Source organism: Molossus molossus, unplaced genomic scaffold (assembly GCF_014108415.1).
Source record: "Molossus molossus isolate mMolMol1 unplaced genomic scaffold, mMolMol1.p scaffold_m16_p_11, whole genome shotgun sequence".
NCBI lineage: Eukaryota > Metazoa > Chordata > Mammalia > Chiroptera > Molossidae > Molossus > Molossus molossus.
In genome coordinates this window covers 71,405,843-71,424,317 of record NW_023425346.1, presented here as the reverse complement: position 1 = coordinate 71,424,317, position 18,475 = coordinate 71,405,843, and the positions used below count along the sequence as shown (strand labels likewise).

The 18,475-nt window shown below is 40.8% G+C and overlaps 1 protein-coding gene across 2 annotated transcripts in view; it reads left to right on the top strand.

Annotated features, from left to right (window-relative positions):
- The window catches only part of OSBPL6 (oxysterol binding protein like 6), an 82,487-nt gene that overhangs the window by 49,804 nt on the left and 14,208 nt on the right, over window positions 1-18,475 (top strand). For both annotated transcript variants that reach the window (XM_036253686.1, XM_036253685.1), the window contains 4 exons: window positions 1,256-1,421; window positions 4,419-4,552; window positions 12,594-12,701; window positions 14,521-14,658. In XM_036253686.1, coding sequence (XP_036109579.1) covers window positions 1,256-1,421; window positions 4,419-4,552; window positions 12,594-12,701; window positions 14,521-14,658 — 546 coding nt within the window. The remainder of the gene's footprint in view (window positions 1-1,255; window positions 1,422-4,418; window positions 4,553-12,593; window positions 12,702-14,520; window positions 14,659-18,475) is intronic.

Sequence of the window (18,475 nt, the reverse complement as noted above, 5' to 3'; positions counted from 1 at the left end):
GGGCAGTGACATCCAAAGGACCCTCTGTCTACTCTCAACTGCCTTTACCCAGAGCCACAAACTACAGCTTGGGTCGGACTTGTCTGGTTCTCTCCAGCTCCCCTGTCTAGCCTCGGTGTCTGCCATGCCCGCGTGCTGGTTTGTGTTCATTCTCTCTTTTTTTCTGTCAGGAAGTTTAAAGCAAATTTTAATAAATGAAAAAAAACAAAAAGAAAAAAACGTGGTTCTGACGTACATATACACCAGACAAGATATTGCTTTCTTCCTCCTACAGCGTATTTCCTGGTAGAGGATGTGAATAACGCTATCATTTATATAAAATCCAGCCTGCAAAGGAGTCTCAGAGTCTGGTTCTTGAAGATAATTGAATGAACACATGTGCAGTAAGCATGAGGGGAGGTTGCTGGTAGCCTTCTTGACAAGAGGAATTGGTTTTCTCATTTCCCAAGAATGTTGGGCTGACAGCACTTGTAATAGTCAGGTAGAACGTTCTGGAAGGAGAGGCAAGGTGCCGCCTCCACCCATCGCAAGCCCAGATCCAGCCTGGACAGGGTAGTACCTCTAGCCATTTGGAAAAATCTATAGTAATATGACTTTTTTTACTTAATGCTTTTCCGTATTGGCCAGTCAATAAGCCACGTTCATTCACGTAACAACGTTGTATATCACATACAAAGGTAAACTACAGTAATTCACATCATATATATTTCATCTACAAATATATTTTGAAGAATCCATTCCAAATTTAATTGTGAGTCTCTTTAAGCCATTATATTTACTAGAAACGTATGTTTTATGTAATAGCTATGGAGCGAGTAAATTTTCCTGTATATGCGCCTCTTGGATTCTGACCTGTTCAGTAAGCTCAGAACGAAGCGAGCATTAAAAGTCCCTGCACGAGTACCCAGACTGTGTAAGAGAAGGACGGCCACGTCCCAGTTTAGTGCTTTCTGCCATTAATTTTATAGATACAGCTGTGGGTTCAGAGCTGAAGCTTATCTGGGATTATGCCTTTTCCTGCTGTCATTCGGAGACACCTCACCCTGTGCCAGTGAAAAGCCAGTGAGTCAGTAGCAGTCCTAAACCCACGGTGGGAAGGAGGACGTCCTGCCACCCCCACCACGTGCAGAATAAACGAGCGCCGAGCTCCCGTGTGTCGGCGGGGGGACCTGTTGTTTGGAGAAGGGGAGAGATCTCTGCGGAGCGTGTGGAGCAGTGCGCGGTTCTCTCAATAATGCAGATCGTGCCCTTCCAGGTCCCTTTCAGTGCTACCATGTCGCCGGTGCGCCTGCATTCCTCCAACCCCAACCTCTGCGCAGACATTGAATTCCAGACTCCCCCTAGCCACCTCACCGACCCTCTGGAGACTTCAACCGATTACACAAAACTGCAAGAAGAGTTCTGTCTCATTGCACAGAAAGGTAACACCAAATCTAACGTGCCCTTCCGAGAAGCTCTCTTCTCCGATGAGGTTGCCTTTTCTTCTTAGCCCTGTCCAGGTGGTTATGGAGAAAAAGATGCAATGGTCTACGTACTGGTTGGAGTTCTGTGTACAGAATGCAGCAGGACATGATACCTGCTTCTTGGGACGACACACATGATAGGCTTACTGTTTTCACTGAATAGAGTGTCGTTGGGGGTGGGGCGGCGGGGAAGGAAGAAAGACAAAAAGCATTACCCCATCGTTTTTAGGCCTGCTGACTCCACTGTTCAACAGTTGTTTTTTTTCCAATGTCCTTTAATTATCATTTGATACATAACTGTGATTTACCCTTGGCAAGGAGAAAAAAGAAATAGACTTTGCATCTGCCTATTTTTTTTTCTCTAACAACACTTGTTGATGTTGCTTCCCATTCGGTGGGTCAGGAATCCAGGCAGGGCTCCACTAAGCAGTTCTGTGCCACGTGGCTTTGACTGAGCTCACTGGTGCCTGCCGCTGGGGCTGACAGGTCCAGGGTGGCTTCACCCCTGTGCTCGGCACACTGGTTGGACAGCTGAAAAGCTGCACACTCCTGTGTCCCCCTCTCTCTCGATGGCAGCTCAGGGCTCAGAAGAATGGAGTGGACCAGAATGGAAGCTGCAGGTTCCGTTCAAGGCCAGCTGCTCTGCTGGTCAGGGCTTCGCAAACCAGTTCAGATTTGAGGGGAGGGGAAATAGGTCCCACCTTGGAGTCTCGTTTTTAAAATTCAGTAAGTCGTGTTGCATACATTTGATTGTTGTCCTCAGTGAGAAGGATGTAATAAATACAAGGCAGGTGGACTGAGCAGACCTGCATATGTTTACCAAGAAGAGCCTCCATTCCCAGAATAACCCCCGCCTTTTACAGCTACGGTATGGAAATTTCAGCCATGGAAATTCATTTTCAAATTAAGTTAGTACCTTCCAAGACATCGTTTTTTAAAGCATAATCTCTTGGAGAAAGATATGCTTTATGTTGTTTTCAGTCACTAACACCTTACTGTGGATTAATCACATTTATTTCCCCTGAGGCTGCTGGTAATAGGTTATAAAATATTCTTGAAAATGTGTGTTAAATGGAACACCCCAGCCATTCTCTCAGCATTGCCCCCCTGTCACCCCCCAAATACTCAAGAGCCTGGTGGCTCAGGAAACCAAGTGAGCACATGGAGGGCATCTCTGGGAATGTTGAAGTCAACAAAAATGCACACCCAAACCATGAGCTATTTCTTTAATTCCGTAACCCTAAAACAGTTAAGCAAAGTCATCTTCCCCCTTTTCTTCCTGTAGATTTCTCAGTTGAGACTCTGGAAGGCCAACTCCCTTTTGCCTGCTCTTTTACTCCTAGTACATTTTTATTACCTTTCTTAGCTGGATGCTAATTATGTCATTAGACTAGAGCAGTGTTGTTTGGTTTATATGATGACACAGATTTACAGCCAGTAAAGCCAGCAACTTTTCCTCGCACTGGGGGAGGGGGCAAGAGCAGGTGGGGTGAGACAGGTGTGAGCCAAGTCCAGCCCGGCTGCCCGAGGGAGGGGGCGCGTTTGCAGGTAGCCCCCGGAAAGCTTTGTGTAATTTGGTTGCAATCCTGAGGCTTTCAGGAAATCCAAGTTTCAACAGGATTTTAAAGCCTCTGTTGAAACAACGTATTTTCTTTTCAAAGACGCAAGAGGAAATAGACTTTTCTGTGACTGCTGAGCGAACTCTTTAGAAAAAAGAATTTTATGGATTTTGAGATGACTGAGCATCCGCTTGTACAGCTGCCAGTGGGATTAATGTATTCCAGCTATCAAGTTATTTTCTTTAAATTGATGACGGAGAGAATATAGCACATAAACCAATGGGTTGTAAGCCCTTGTGATCCCTCCTTTTCCCCCTTTATTGTATTTTTTATCCTCATCTGAGGATATTTTTTCCATTGATTTTTCAGATAGAGTAGGAGGGAGAGAGAGAGAAAAAAACATTGATGTGAGAGACACATTGACTGGTTGCCTCCCACACAGCTCGACCAGAGCTGGGGATGAACCACAACCAAGGTGCATGCCCTTGACCAGAATCGAACCCGCAGCTCTTTGGTCCACAGGTCGATGCTCTAACTGCTGAGCCAAAGTGGCCAGGGCTCGCCTTTCCCTCCTTTAATTCAGGCCACTGTTTATACTAAAATTTGCCACTTCTAAAAAATAACCTTTCTCAAATAAGAAAATTCTCCTTTTTAGAAGACCTTACATATTGTAGAAATTCTGTTATTTGTAAAGATAGGAGTTGGAAATTCAACCATTTGTCATTTAAAATTGAAGACTGCCTCAGATTGCGCTAATGTTTGTTGTTAGGTATGCAGGAGTTGAGAAGGGTGCTGGAGTTTTTATTGTCACTTTTAAATCAAAGCACTGCTGACGTCAAGATATTCTTGGCTAAGAAAGTAATGCAAGTACTTTTCTTAAGACCAAATCAGTTCCTAACTCAAAGAGAACTGGTTAAAACTTTCTGGATCCTCAGCCTGTTTTCTGTTGGCAGGACTCATAAAATGCTCCCTTTGGGGCGCACACTTTTGGGAAATGATTTTTGGATAGTTTTAATGGATTTGCATGTGTCTTCGTGTACACGGAACTGCTCACATGTTCTCATCAACTATGGCAGGGTAAAAGGTGTTCCCTTTTCCTTCTAGGAATTACGGGTTAATGTATAAATGTTGATATTTAGAATTCACATGCTGCTTCCAAGTCCGTGTTGGCTTGTCTGGTATGAAATGCTATTCACCCGGATTAATTACTGTTACAATATTTGTTTTTTGTATAGGTATTACGATAGATTCCATTTTAAGGCTGACTTTTAATTAGACAGTAATATAACCTTTCTGGAAAATGTCTATGCACGAGTTAAAATGCGAAAAGGTTTATAATTTCGGACATTCTCTCTGGACCAGTTGATCTTTGTTTCTCGCGTTTCTCCCCTCCTAGTGCACTCCCTTTTGAAGTCTGCGTTTAACAGCATCGCCATAGAGAAGGAGAAGCTTAAGCAGATGGTTGCTGAGCAGGATCACAATAAAGGCCACAGCACGCAGATGGCACGGCTCCGGCAGTCACTGTCTCAGGTAAACGAGAATGTGTTTCAAGCTCCTAACATTCCCAACCCCGTAGGGCATAGGATGGGGCAGGAGGCAGTCGGGCATGGGGCTGGCCAAGTCGCCTCTGAGTCTCGAGACATTGAGTGTCAGTATTACATTGTATTACTTTTCTTCCATAAAATGTCAGGGTAAGAGTGAAAATCAACCAAACTTACACACAAATATGTAATGGTTATTTTGGCTGATTGAATACTTTTAATGCTTTTCCAGTCATTTATAAGGCTGTCTCTGGTTTTTAAAAAAATAATCATGCATTTACACATGGTTTACACATCTAAAATGTGGTCAGGAATATATTTAACCCAATGTTAGGACAAAATCTACTAGGTTTTCTGTACTTAATACTTTTCCCACTTATAATACGTTTCAACCTATTGAAAATTACTGATTACTATTATCCTTTTTCCCCCCTGATTTGCACTCTTAGGATTTTCTTCCTATTTAAGTTATGTTCCCTAAAGCTGGATTTTTCTATTTCAATATATATTATATGTATAGTCTATATTATCCTATATATTATATATATTCATTATATAGCATTCAGTATACATTCATCTTATGAATACTAGTTAAATCCCATGTGTATCAAAGTTGAAATTTCTGATAACAATTCTTTAAAGCTCTGCTTATGCTTTTTTACACTGAGCACTTGCTCTGAAATAAATACTTTCTTCAGTCTGTAAATGCACTTTTAAAATGTTCTTGAGAATTCAGTGCTGTTATGTGATTCTGTGTGAGAACTCAGTGTTCACATGAACTATTGTTCGCTTCCTGGTGCCTTGGAGCAGAGTGAGGGAGCGAGCCAGTCCTGGGTAAGTGGTTTCGTGTGGATCCGCTCCTGCTTGCACTCTGTCCCTTCGTCCCGAGGAGGGAGACTGACACCGTCTCCCTGTAACGTCCCTGAACTGTCAGCTGTTTCCAGTGTGACATTTCATGTTACTGAGTGCTGTCACTGGCCGTGCCTCTGCGTTCAGTTAAGGCGAAACACTGCCCGTTAAGGCGAACATGCTGCTTCCATGCAGAACTGGGGACGCGGGAGCATGGGCTTGGCGGGCAGCGACTGTGTGCCAGTCTGCAGAGGGTTTGACTCATGAGCACAGGAATGGTTTTCCCTGGACTCGGCTCATATCCTGAGTGAATACAAATACATGACGTCAGTCCTTTAACTGACCTTCTAAATCATTCCTCTGAAAGTATCATGAATCAGAAGATCACAGGAATGGTGAGGCAAACATGGAGATGTCGTCTTGTAAAAACATAGAATGCACTCTCGCCCCCTACATGCTGCAGTGTTTCCTTCACGTGAAGTTATTGGCGGAGGCTTGGTCATATACGCTTGTACTAAGAAAAAGAAGAAAATGTGTTTATTTCTTGCTTGCTTGCTTGCTTTTTTTTTTATTTTACTTGTTGGTAAGACAGAGAAGGGTAAATAGAGATCTGGGTTGGGACATCAGATGAGATTAGAAATGATGATGAAGAGAAATTTTAAAAGTTACTCATTTGTTTGTTCCTTTATTGTTTTTCATTCAACTGACCATGTATGAGGTACATTGCAAAGTGTGGAACAGCGACACAGAAGTAGCCCTGGCCACGTTCCAGGAAGCTCATGATCTGATTCATGAGATGAGCGGTATTTATCAGGAAACAGTTGAGCAGACCATGCTGTGGTCCGTTCAGATGGGCACGGGGTGGTGCAGATTCCCACGGCTCTGGTCATCCAGAGAAATGGAAGCGCTCTGAGCTGTGAGCTAAGCCACAGATCAGGAGGAATCCAGCCTGAATTAGACCTGAGTTGACAGCATCGGCTCACAGGGAAGGACCTGACGTGAACATGTCAAAAGTAAAAGAAAGCTAAATTATATCAACTTTGTATCCTTTGGGTTAAATATTTCCTTCTTTTGTCAAAACATATTTATTTACATCTAGACTTAGAGCCTCAGTAGATTTTCATTGGGGTTTTTTGGGGGGGAGGGAGGGTTGTTACATTTATTTTTTAACCAAAAAGTTCAATTTTATCCTAAAAGATGTAAAAATAATTTGGTGCTCTAAAGATAGTTAGCTATAACTTATCCACTAGAGAATTCAGTGCTTCCAGTTGTGTATTATCACAGCAGTTTGGCTGTGTTCACGCTCTTGTGTCTGTCTCTACCTTCCCACTGGGCCAGTCTTCCTACTCCCATCACCTCTGAGGCTGGTCTCTCTTTTCCAACTCACTATATAGCCTTTGTGTAGGCATTTAAGTTTACTGTCAGTTTACTCTTTAAAGAACCACTATTTATGGTTAGACCACTGGAGAAGTATCTGGCAAATGGCAGTTAATCCATAATGGGTAAAATATGGGGTGAACAGGAAGAATTAGTCTAGGACTAGTAGTTAAGTAGGTGGGAATCAGCTCATCAAGGACCACACAGAGGAGTTTAGATTTACCTTCTCAGTGGAAATATTACTACATATCTCTGTATATTAGAAAGATTACTGGTACAGTATGGAAGATGGATGGAATTAAGGCAAAAACTAGCTGGGCAGACTCTAAGATCTTTGAGGTAATTCGAGTCTGAACTAAGGAAGTGACAGGGTTAGTAGGAGGAGGGGATTGGTTTCAAAGACACTGAGAGGAAAGAGTCCCCATGGCTTAGAGATCAGCTGAATATTAGAAAAGATGAGACTACTCTTCAGGTTGTTTACTTGCATAGTTGGGTAGGTGGCAATACTTTCCCCAAGGTAGGGACTACAAGAGGAACTGGTTTGGCAAGGGTCAATAAGGCATGGTTTTTGTGGAGACTGATCTGGGCTCAGGGGAGAGGTCTGGGCGAGAGAGAAAGGCGTGGCTACTCCAGTATGTCCCTGAAGTTATAGATGTTGATAAATTGTGTTTTCGGTCTGAATAAAGAGGTCATTGTTGCTGCCATAGAGAACATTAAGAGTTAGAGGACAGGCTGATTTGAAGAAAAAAAGAAAAAAAAGAGGATCCTTTGGTGGAGACCCAGGGAAGGCAGCTGAAGAATCTAGATAGCGATGACCATTGAGATCAAAGGTAAAGAGTTTTGATAGTGTCAAGAAATAAAAGGTTAGCAGAATCTGATTTAATAGCAAATAATATATGGACTGAACACAAATAAGGAGACATTGAAGGTGGGAACAATGAACTGATAGAGCCATCAATTGGTTGGCCAACTCTATTCCTATTGTCCCTCTTTTAATACAGCACTTGGAACTGAACGAGATGTTAAATAGCTTGAGAACATTGAGACATTGTTCTGGATGTTTTTATATTAATATAACCACATTCTAATGTGATTTTTAGATAGCCTAAAGACATCTTCGATCCATATTCAAGTGTCATCAGTTAAACACGCAGATACTTATTTTATGACCAGTTAGCAAGTCAAGGCTCCCCTGAGAGAGGGAAGGAAAGAATGTGTTTAAATAACTTCTTAAACTAGTCTTAACATTTTTAAAGCATATTTTTTATTGACATAAATCCTATTAGATATGTCTTATGATAAAAGCTACTTTTCAATAAAGCTTTTAAGTATACCAACTCGGCAAATTCTATCATCCTCTTAGAAGGCACAGAGCATATAAAATACACGAAATTAGCATTCCTCACTACCTGCTCAGCATAAATTGTTACCTGCCTTGGGCGTGGAATAATTTGCAAGGCTGAATGGTATAATGGATCCTTCTTCTAAAGTGACATTTCTTCCCTGATCTACGTGTACACAAACACATACGTAATTCTATTATTTTGCCTCCATGAGACTTTAAAAGTAACTTGCATACCTGAGAGGCAGTATAGATGCTAGATTCGAGCCTATGGGACAGAGCATTTTATGTGACATCTATCCCTTTATAAATGACATTATTTCACAACAGCTGTAAGTTCACGTTTCATTGAATGTAAAACCCTGAATACCTAAATCAAATAGTATTAATAAGACTAAGGTAACCTCAGCACTCCAGATTACTAGAATAATAAAAGATTGACCTTAACTTGAGTCTGTCTTCAGTACATTACACTGTGTCAGTGTTACTGACATGATTTCCAGCACCAGAACTTGTGCACAGCTTAATGCTAAATGCAGTGGATATTGGGGTCCATACACATGTGAACAGCAGAATATGATCCTTGTATGCTGTCTAGGATTACTATATCTCATTAAATTGATGTGCCATCCATTATTAGATGTACCATCATTTTGTGTATTACTAAGAAAGAAAAAAAAAACTGTCAATTAGAGTGACTGTGTGCTTCAAAGGCATTAAATGGGGGAAATGTGCATCTTAGAATGAATGAAATGTGGTATGTATGAGAGTGTAAGCAACACTTTGGCTTTGGGCACAGAGTGGCATAATTAAAATCCCCATAATAATATTTATCATCCTCCCCATCTGCAGTGTTCACATACCCCACATGAATAGTCGGTGTTGGGATAAACGTTTCCATATATATTTGTCTGTTCCTGAATTCAACCATTCCCTGAGACTTGGCCAAATGTGTTCTGTACAAAGATTTCTTCATAGAATTTCTTTTATCTTTTTTTTTTTTTTTAGCTATACAGTAAATTAAAATTAATATCATTTTGGACATAATTTGGCAATATTTATTAAAGTCTTAAAAAGATTTTATCCTTTGACCCTTTGTTCCATGGCTCATATGTGTTGTCTAAGGAAGTAATACTGAATGTAGAAAACCATTATGCACTTAAACATTTATGGCAGCCTTATTTATTGTAGTAAAATTCAATAATAACCTAAGTGCCCAGTAATAGGAAATAATTGCTTATTATGCAACTACTAAAGTAATATTTGTGAAGAGCTTGCAGCATAAAATAAAGGTTTATGAGCAAAGGATGTGGCAGACATAGCATGTGAGGCATGCACCCGTGGAATAATGTGAAATGCATAGGAAAACAAATACATCAAGCGATCAATGGTTAGTTGATGGAGCAGTAAGGTATGAATTTTAAAAATATTTCCTACTTTCTGCATTTTCCAAATATACTATAATAGTATATATTTATTTTAATTGGGAAAAAAAACAAGGTGATTTTGAAGAGATACCCAGGATGTGATTCGTGGTAGCTCTACCTTGGACAGTGCTCATTTTCTTTCTCCTTTTGAGGCAGCTTTGCTTTCACCCAAGGGTGTAAGGCTCTGGTGATCCCATTTTGCCCTGTGTTAAATGTCCTGTCCAGCCATCAGGCTTCCCTCCATGTTGCCTTCCCAGAGCCCACAGTTCCATTCAGTAAAGTGCATATGCCAAGGTCTAAGGCAGATTCTCACCTGCTGTCTGCCTGAGTAGCTGAATGGTGGTTCCTAGCCAGAGAGATGGGGACTGGGCCAGCTTCAAGATGGGAACTTCCGTATAGACTGGGAAGGAATCATGTGTTTCTTGGATATGTGTATGAGGGACATGAGATGCTGGGGAAATGGGTGAGTTTTTAGTGCAGTCCAAGTTCACTAACAAAAGCAAGTAGGAGTAAGAAGCGTACAACCTGCCTGGTGAGGAATCGAGGCAGAGTTCTTGAGCTTCCCCATTAGGCCTTTGGTCCTACCTGCCGCTAGTAGACCAGTGTTATTACTGACAAGTCTCCATAGCTTTTCTTGCTCATTGGCTGGTGCAAGTGGCTGGTGATCTGCCTCCTTTTTCCTTGTTTCCTCACTGTTCAGGCTCCTTGGGTTCATTACATACATTGTTTCTGCCACTACCTGGTGGCTTCCATGTTAATTGCCACCAACAGCATCATTTCACTGAAAACACCTTTATTCCTCAATGTTCCCAAGGCTTCCGTGATATCATTACAGAGAAAATAGTTGAGTTTCAGGGAAGGAAATAATAAATGTCGCCCTGAGCACTACCTGAGAGCTCTGCACACAAAGCTCGTTGTAGCAAACTTCCGAAACAGCCCTATGATCAAGGCAAAAGGAGGAGCCACCCGGGAAGACGCACAGAGATGGGCTGTCGCATGCTCGGTGGTATGCTCACCCTTTCTACCCCTGGGGTTGTCAGAGTTGGAACAGTATTTGTTCCCACGCATTTTTGTGCTGTGTAACGACTTTCTTCTACCACTGCATATATATTATTAATCAGATGTTCCTTTTAAAATTTTAGCTCATTCTCTATGGATATTAATGGCTAGAGGTTACCTTGTGTGGCTTCATACACACCTGCAGGCAGGATCACGTTCAATGAATATTGGACAGGATGAGAGCTTAAAGGAGAATTTAACTTTTTAAAATATCCAGAGCAAGCAATTCTACAACTTTCCTTATGAATGACAAATCTGTGTTTAAAGCTCCCACCCTGAGGAAAATCATTACTTACCCTTGCCCTTGAGTTTTTGTGGGGTTGTCTCATTAACTGTTCCAGTGGCAACAGAGGGCGCAGTCATTTTGGAGGAACCATTAGTTGAGATTTGTATGAAACCCTAAAATCAAGATTGTGATTCTGCAAATAAAACCAACAAACAACCTACCACAAGGCCTCTGACTTTAAAATAGCAAATACGTCTGGTTCCAGTTATTTCAGTAACTAAGACAACTTTCAGTATATACTTTGGACAGAGAATTAATGAAATCACAAATAAGCGTGTGTGTAGTAGTATCAAAGGTATCTCATATTTCCTCCTACCTGCCAGTGTGATGACTATGTCCACCTTTAATCTGTCAATACTTGACTGTCCACCGGACAAAGTGTGTTACATTTTACACAGATTTTATGAACCGGTCCTAAAGACTTTACACAAAAGCCAAAATCTGTGTGTGAACTATTTTCTTCTCAAAAAGCAGAACTGGATTTAAGGGAGAGAGGAGAGACTATTCTGGGCTCCATGCTTAAGGACCACTCACTGCGCCATGCAGGTGTGAAGTTAGCCACTATCATTTATCCCAGGTGTCTTCATAGGTACCGAGCTATCATTATGATATGAGACTTGTATATGTATTGCTTTGCTGTATTCACTCGCTCCATGTGAAGAAAAGCAGAATGCCCATTCCATTCCCTGGGGCAGATGTCCTGACATTTATCTTCAGTAACTCCTGACATTTATCTTCCACTCTACAACATTCACTTCCATCTTCTCATTACTGATTTTAATGAGAAGGAAAGGAGCTGTCCAGCTTTGTACTGGGCCTTGACCTTGAAATGTGATGCAACCTCAGCTAGCTACATCTCTCCTGTACATGGAGCATGTTCCCCTGCATCGTTGGGATGCGCGCACCTTTGTCCACAGGGCTCCTGCAGGGAGCCTTGCTGCATAAAGCTGCTCTCTCCTTGCTATGCTCACGAAACTGTGTTCCAGCAGCTGGTGTTTTACTGGTGCTGAGAGGAATGTGATATAGATAACTGGCTGTTAGTTGCCCTTCTGTGTTCTGCTCTTTATTACGCTTGTCAGTGTGTCAGCTGTTCAGTGAAGACAACTTTTGGTCTGCACTTGAGTTGGTTCTGCTGCACTATGTGTGTTAACTATGTGCTCCTGGAAAATGAAAATACAACTATTTTTTTCACCAAAAAAAACATAATTCCCTAAAATAGAAAGCCAATCCATTGTTCATTCATTTACACATAATTTTTAGGATAATTATATGGCTTTGAAACAGCTCCCAAACTTTAGAAACTAGAACAAAAAAATGAAAATAATTAGTAGTTTTTATCCCAGTGTGTAAAGTGTAATGTACATGTGATGATAGATGGAACTTGGATGTGATGGACCTGACCTAATGGAGAGAAAACTTCATGAGTCATTTCTATGAAATCCATGAACTCTTTCATCTCACTGACCTACTGAGTAGTAGCCTTACATTACAAAAAATAAAATAAAATAAATACCTTAATTCTGAGCCATTTATTTCCTTTGTACCAGTAAGATCTGGCTTTATGATAACTCCAAAAATTACAGCTAAGAACATTATCGTTTTTGTTGTCTAAAATGTACCTGTGTGCTTGTTCTGTTTTATGCTTGCTTATTAACTTGAAATTACATGTGCGGTTTTTTGTTATTTTAAGGCACTCAACCAGAATGCTGAGCTAAGGAGTCGCTTGAGCAGAATACACTCAGAATCTATTATTTGTGATCAGGTTGTCAGTGTAAATATTATTCCTAGCCCTGATGAGGTAAGGCTCATTTTTAATAGATATACAGTTGTACTTATAGCATTTAAATCTACTGCATGTTTTTGTTTATTTTTATACAGTTATTTCACTGTTAATAAGATTCCCAGCATAAATAGTTGTGTTGCTGTCAGTTCAGTGTTCTTTGGAGTGAGGGACGTACATGAACTTGCCATCCTTGGTGATTTTTATCTATTCCTATGTTCACCGGATGCCACTGAATATTTAATTTATGTGTACTCCAGCTGGTGAACTTTCTGTGTGTGTCTCAGTCTTCATTTAAAATATTCATATCATAAAATGGCCCATGAAATGATTTTTAAAAAAATGTTTAGCTGAGAAAGTGCTATATAAACATTTTCTTAAGGTTCATTTTAGAAATCCTATCCAAGGAGTTATCTGATCTTTCTAAAATAATACTAATCGTGTGGCTATAGCTACTACTGATGATGATAATAATTCATAGCTAACATGTGTCAAGTGGATGCTTATCGTGCGCTAGACATTGTGCTAACCCCTTTACATGTGTTATATCATTTGACACTCCCAATGACCCTCTGAGGTAGGTGCTATTATTATTCCTTTTTTTTTTTCAGAAGAATTTTTGAAGAAATGCTAAGAGGATAGTAGAACATTCAGTATTTGAGCCAAACTTGTGTGTGATTCTTTTTATAAACCTTTTTAAAATTATTTTTTATCACTTTTCAACAGTGATATTAGAGCTTCAGATACAGGCATACATATAACAAGGTGAGAGTTTCAACTAGTACTAAGGTCATTTTTGCACCAAAAACATGTCTTACTAGAAATCTACAGGTGCAATGGTTCTACCATCTGACTGCTTAGAAATACCATCTCAAAGCAGCTCCTCTTTGATTTAATTGTCCACCAGATGTCCATTCACTTGCGTGGGTCCGGTGAACTCTGATGACTCTAATGCTCACTCAGCTGCCCAGAAGCTGGAAGTATTTCTAAAGCTTCGTCATTCAATAATTAGTTAACATTCTCAGTTCCAATCTTTTTTAAAAATCAATTAATTAATTAATTTATTTATTTATTTATTTATTTATTTATTTATTTTTGGTATGTGACCCTAGAGGGAACTGAACCTGGGACTCTCTGGTCTGCAGGCCGATGATCCAACCGCTGAGCCAAACTGGCCAGGGCAGTTCCAATCTTTTTCAAACCTGAAATGTGTAAGAGTGTGTGTGTGTGTGTTTATAAATTCTCTAACATATTTTATTGAAACTTAAACATCTTTCTAGAGAACTATATCACTTACTGAACAAAAACTACAGTTTGAAATAAGGTTTAATACTCTAGTCATCTTTCCTTGATTAAAATTCATGATCAAATTGGAAAATGACTTTAATATATTCTGTTAAAAATTGGTCTTATAGATTATTTTCTTAGAACATCTATAGTGGTTTCTACAAATACTTCATGAGGTTTAGTATACTGGTGAGAATATAGCTCGAAATGACAGACCTAAATATGAGGATGAATACGCCTTCGCAGTCTGGTCAGGGTATCGATAGGGACCCAACTTGTTAAATTCTACTAATATTAGTTAGGCATAGATTTAAAATTAAGTCATGGTATCAGCATCTTTCAACTATGCCTCTTAGATTCTTTAGACATCTTGGAAGGAAATTTATGTAATCATGACTGAGTTGCAAGTGAAAGTTACTTGTGGTCACCACTCTTTTAACATATGGTGTGAAATTCTCTAGAAATCTGGCTAGCACATCATGGTCTATTTGAACAAATAGCTATCCTTTGCGCCGATAATGATTGCACCATATGCTTCTCTCTTCTGTAGGCTGGTGAGCAAATCCATGTCAGTCTCCCTCTGTCACAGCAAGTAGCAAATGAGAGCCGCCTCTCCATGTCCGAGTCGGTCTCTGAGTTCTTTGATGCCCAGGAGGTGCTCCTCTCTGCAAGCTCGTCAGAGAATGAGGTAAGGTTCCTCGATGTGCCAACCCCAATGCTTCTGACGGGGAGGGTAAATAAAGGGAGACTCTGGCACTTTTTTTAACATCACAGTAAGATATCCAAATTGTGACAAAGCCAAAAGTGTGCAAACTATGTTGGTTCCCATTTTCTGAGCACATAGCACTTCTGAACATCAACTTATGACTCTTAAATTTGATGAATAAAAGGAAAGAATCAAGCATTTATTCTGATTTTTCCGTACGATTCATATTTCAGGATGACCAAATAGTTGATGACTATTTTATAGAAGGAGACCAGCAAATAAATGGAGACCAGCAAATAAATGCAGCAAAAAAATGAGATAATTTGAAAATAATCTTTCATGCTTGTACAAGTGTGCCCACACATATCAATGTGTGCATATTCCTTTGTCAGAGACAGGAATTTGAATTTAGGAGGATGATGTCTAGTATATCTAGTTGGGTAATTATGGTTTGGGGAGGTTACCACTGGCTATCATGAAAGCTTTATCGGATTGTTTTTCATGCTCATGAGTCTTGGCAAGGTCTTGGAAACAAGGAATCGCTTATTTGGTCAGCTTGCAGAAATGTATTCTTTTCCTTAAATTTAGTCAAGTAGTGTCCTTTTTCCCCCCATAGGAGACACAGCCAAATGTCTTCCCACACAGTTGATTAGGAATTTTGTCATTTGAGATTATAAATCAGTACTACATTTTGACAAAAAGGAAACAAAATAGTTACTAAATGTTATTTTTATATGCATAGCAAATAGATTGGAAGGAAATGTTCTGACAATTAGTAGTAGTTGTCTTGGATGTTTGGAATTACAAGCAATTTTAGAAACATAAATAAGTGGAAAAGAGAAAGAAATCATGAGCACATATATCACCTTTCTAATGGAGGAAAGGTAAAATAGAATTCTTGTCTCAGGCACCAAATGTGTTGCCACACCAAGCCAGGTACCTGCCTCTAGATGGCTAGTCGTGCATTAACAGATTCACAGACTCCCATTTACAACGTTTAATTATTCATAATGATAATTGATGCTATCAGATAGACAAAATAATCGTGCTTGCTGATTAGTGTCTCTCCCTGCAGGCACATCTGCGTGGGAAGTCTAGTTGTAGTCAGGAGGTTGGTGAGCAAGGAAAGAATGGGAACAGGAGAAGTGAGTTGAGTGAATTTGAGGCCAGGAGGGCCAGGATATAATAGCTTCAACCTTTCATCTCCTTTATAGGGACACTCTGCCACATGAATGGGGTGCTTGTGTCTATGAGCCAGTCTCTGCACCCCCAGGGACCACCAGGCTGGAGACATGCTACCAGCATTTTCTTTCCTGACTCTTTCCTGAGCTTCCATTGCTGACTGGTCTCATCCTTCTTCAACCAGATTACAGTCAAACTTGATACTACATTATCTGGGCTCTGACCCATCATCTGATGACTGTAGTTTATCTCTTAGAAAGTGGCCTTATTTGCATTTCCAAGGCCTGGTGCATACCCAGCTGGGAGTTCCAGTTGCCACTTGCACTAGACACTGGCAATACAGAAATGAAGAGGACGTGAGGCAGGTTATTGCATAAGTCCAAGCAAGGTGGTGGTGTCACCCTGATCGGGTGGCTTAGTTGGTTAGAGCATCGTCCTGTACACCAAAATGTTGTGGGTTCATTTTCCCAATCAGGGCACATTCCTAGGTTGTAAGTTTGATCCCTGGTTGGGGCGTGTACGGGAAACAACCAGTTGATGTTTCTCTCACATTGATGTTTCCCCCTCTCTCTCACCCTTCCTCTTCTCTAAAAATCAATACAAACATATCCTCAGGTGAGAAGAGTATATATAAAAAAAGGTGGTGGTGCCTATCCCAGGGAAAGGGTGAACCGAATTGCAGAGCAGGGGACAAGGAGCATGGAGATGGTATGTTCACTTTGACATTGTGAGTGGATCAGATTTCTCAGCATTTGGATATGCAAGTCTAAAGCTCAAAGAGAGCAGAGTCCACCCAGGATCCACATAACCAGTTACCTGTGAGACATTGCCACCTGGGTGCTCTACGGAACCTCTCATCCAGTGTGTCTAAAATCAGATTAAGCAACAAACCCCTTACACACACACACACACACACACCAAGGGAAAAAAACACAAACCTCCCCTCATGTCTCATATTGTTTATCTAAGTACTTCTGCCCAGGTGTTCACATGGATTACCTGGGTATTTCCCCCTCCGCTGCCTGCTGCACCAGCACCCACACGGATTCCGTCCTCGGGTCTGAAACTCAGAGCCCTGCACTTCCTACAGCTGCCCTGCGCTGCTCCAGTGCGGTCCTCCCCTCCCCACCTGGGTTACGCTGTCAATCCTCAATCCCCGTAACCCGTTTCCTGCCTGCCTTTGCCGCTCTAATCCATGTTCACTGGGCAGCCTGATTAATCTTTCTAAAATGCAAATCTGATCGTGTTCCCATGCCCCCGTGTCCTTGGGATCACAGTCTGAACTCCTTAGCTACCCTGCAAAGACCCGAATACACTGATCTCCGCTCTCAGCTGCAATCTCTGTTCTTCTGGAGTCACCCAGAGCCCAGACGAGTGGTTCCTGGGGGTGGTGATTTGCTAAAGACACCATGTCCTCCAAACCACACTGGAAAAAACTGAACCCCTGCTTACAGATGTTCATAAAATAACTGTTTTTGCTTAAAACTTCTCCCTTTATCACAGCACTCAGTCTTAAGTATTTGAGAGGCTAGACCAGGAGACAAACCTGAGTAACAAACACCATGATGTTCTCAGAGTCGTCCCTTCCCTTGGGCTAAGACTGTTACTGAGTGAACTCCATAACTGTGTGTGAAGAGTTTGATTGATGTTTTTTTCTATCAGGCTTAAGAAGGAGGATTTCATGAGCCTGGTGGTTGAAACTTCATCTCTGTTGCAGTCAATGGGATCAGAGCTGAAGTTAGTTGCAGTAGGAAAATGTGAATTAGAAAAATACTTTATTCCCAATTTGCTCTCTTTGCAGACTTGCTCAGTGTGCAGAAGCAAAACTACCATTACTCATTTATGCATGTAGTTATTCTGTCCATCACTCTGTTCTCCCTAAATATATAAGCTTTTCTCAACTCTAATTTTAAAAATATCAGCAATAACCCTGGCCAGTTTGGCTCAACCATTAGAGCATCAGACCACGAACTGAAGGGTTGCAGATTTGATTCCAGTCAAGTCATGTATCTGGGTTGCAGGTTCAATCCCCAACTCTGGTCAGGGTCATGTGGAAGCAACCAATTTATGTGTCTTTCTCACACCAATGTTTCTTTCCCTCTCTCCCTTTCACTCTATCTAAAAATCAATGGAAAAATATCCTTGAATAAGAACTAATAATATATATAATATATATATATATATATGAAATCAGCAATAAATTCAGAAACCTTAAAAGCAAAGACTGACTTCCTATGACATACAAATATAAAATTTATACATAGCAAAAAAAAAAAGGCATAAATAATATTAAAAAATAAATTGCAGACTAATAAAAAAAAGTAATTGCCCTGGCTGGTTTGGTTCAGCGGTTAGAGCATTGGCCTGTGGTCCAGAGAGACCCGGGTTCGGTTTCCGCTAAGGCTACGTACCTCAGTTGCAGTTTGTCCCCGGCCCTGGTTGGTCGTGCGGGTGGCAGCCACTCGATGTGTCCCTTTCACGTCGATGTTTCTCTCTCTCTCTCTTCCTCTCTCTCCCTTCCACTCCATCTGAACAAAAAATGGAAAAATGTCCTCGGGTGAGGATTAAAAAAAAATAAATAACCTATACGACAAACTGAAAAATGTGTGAAATATAA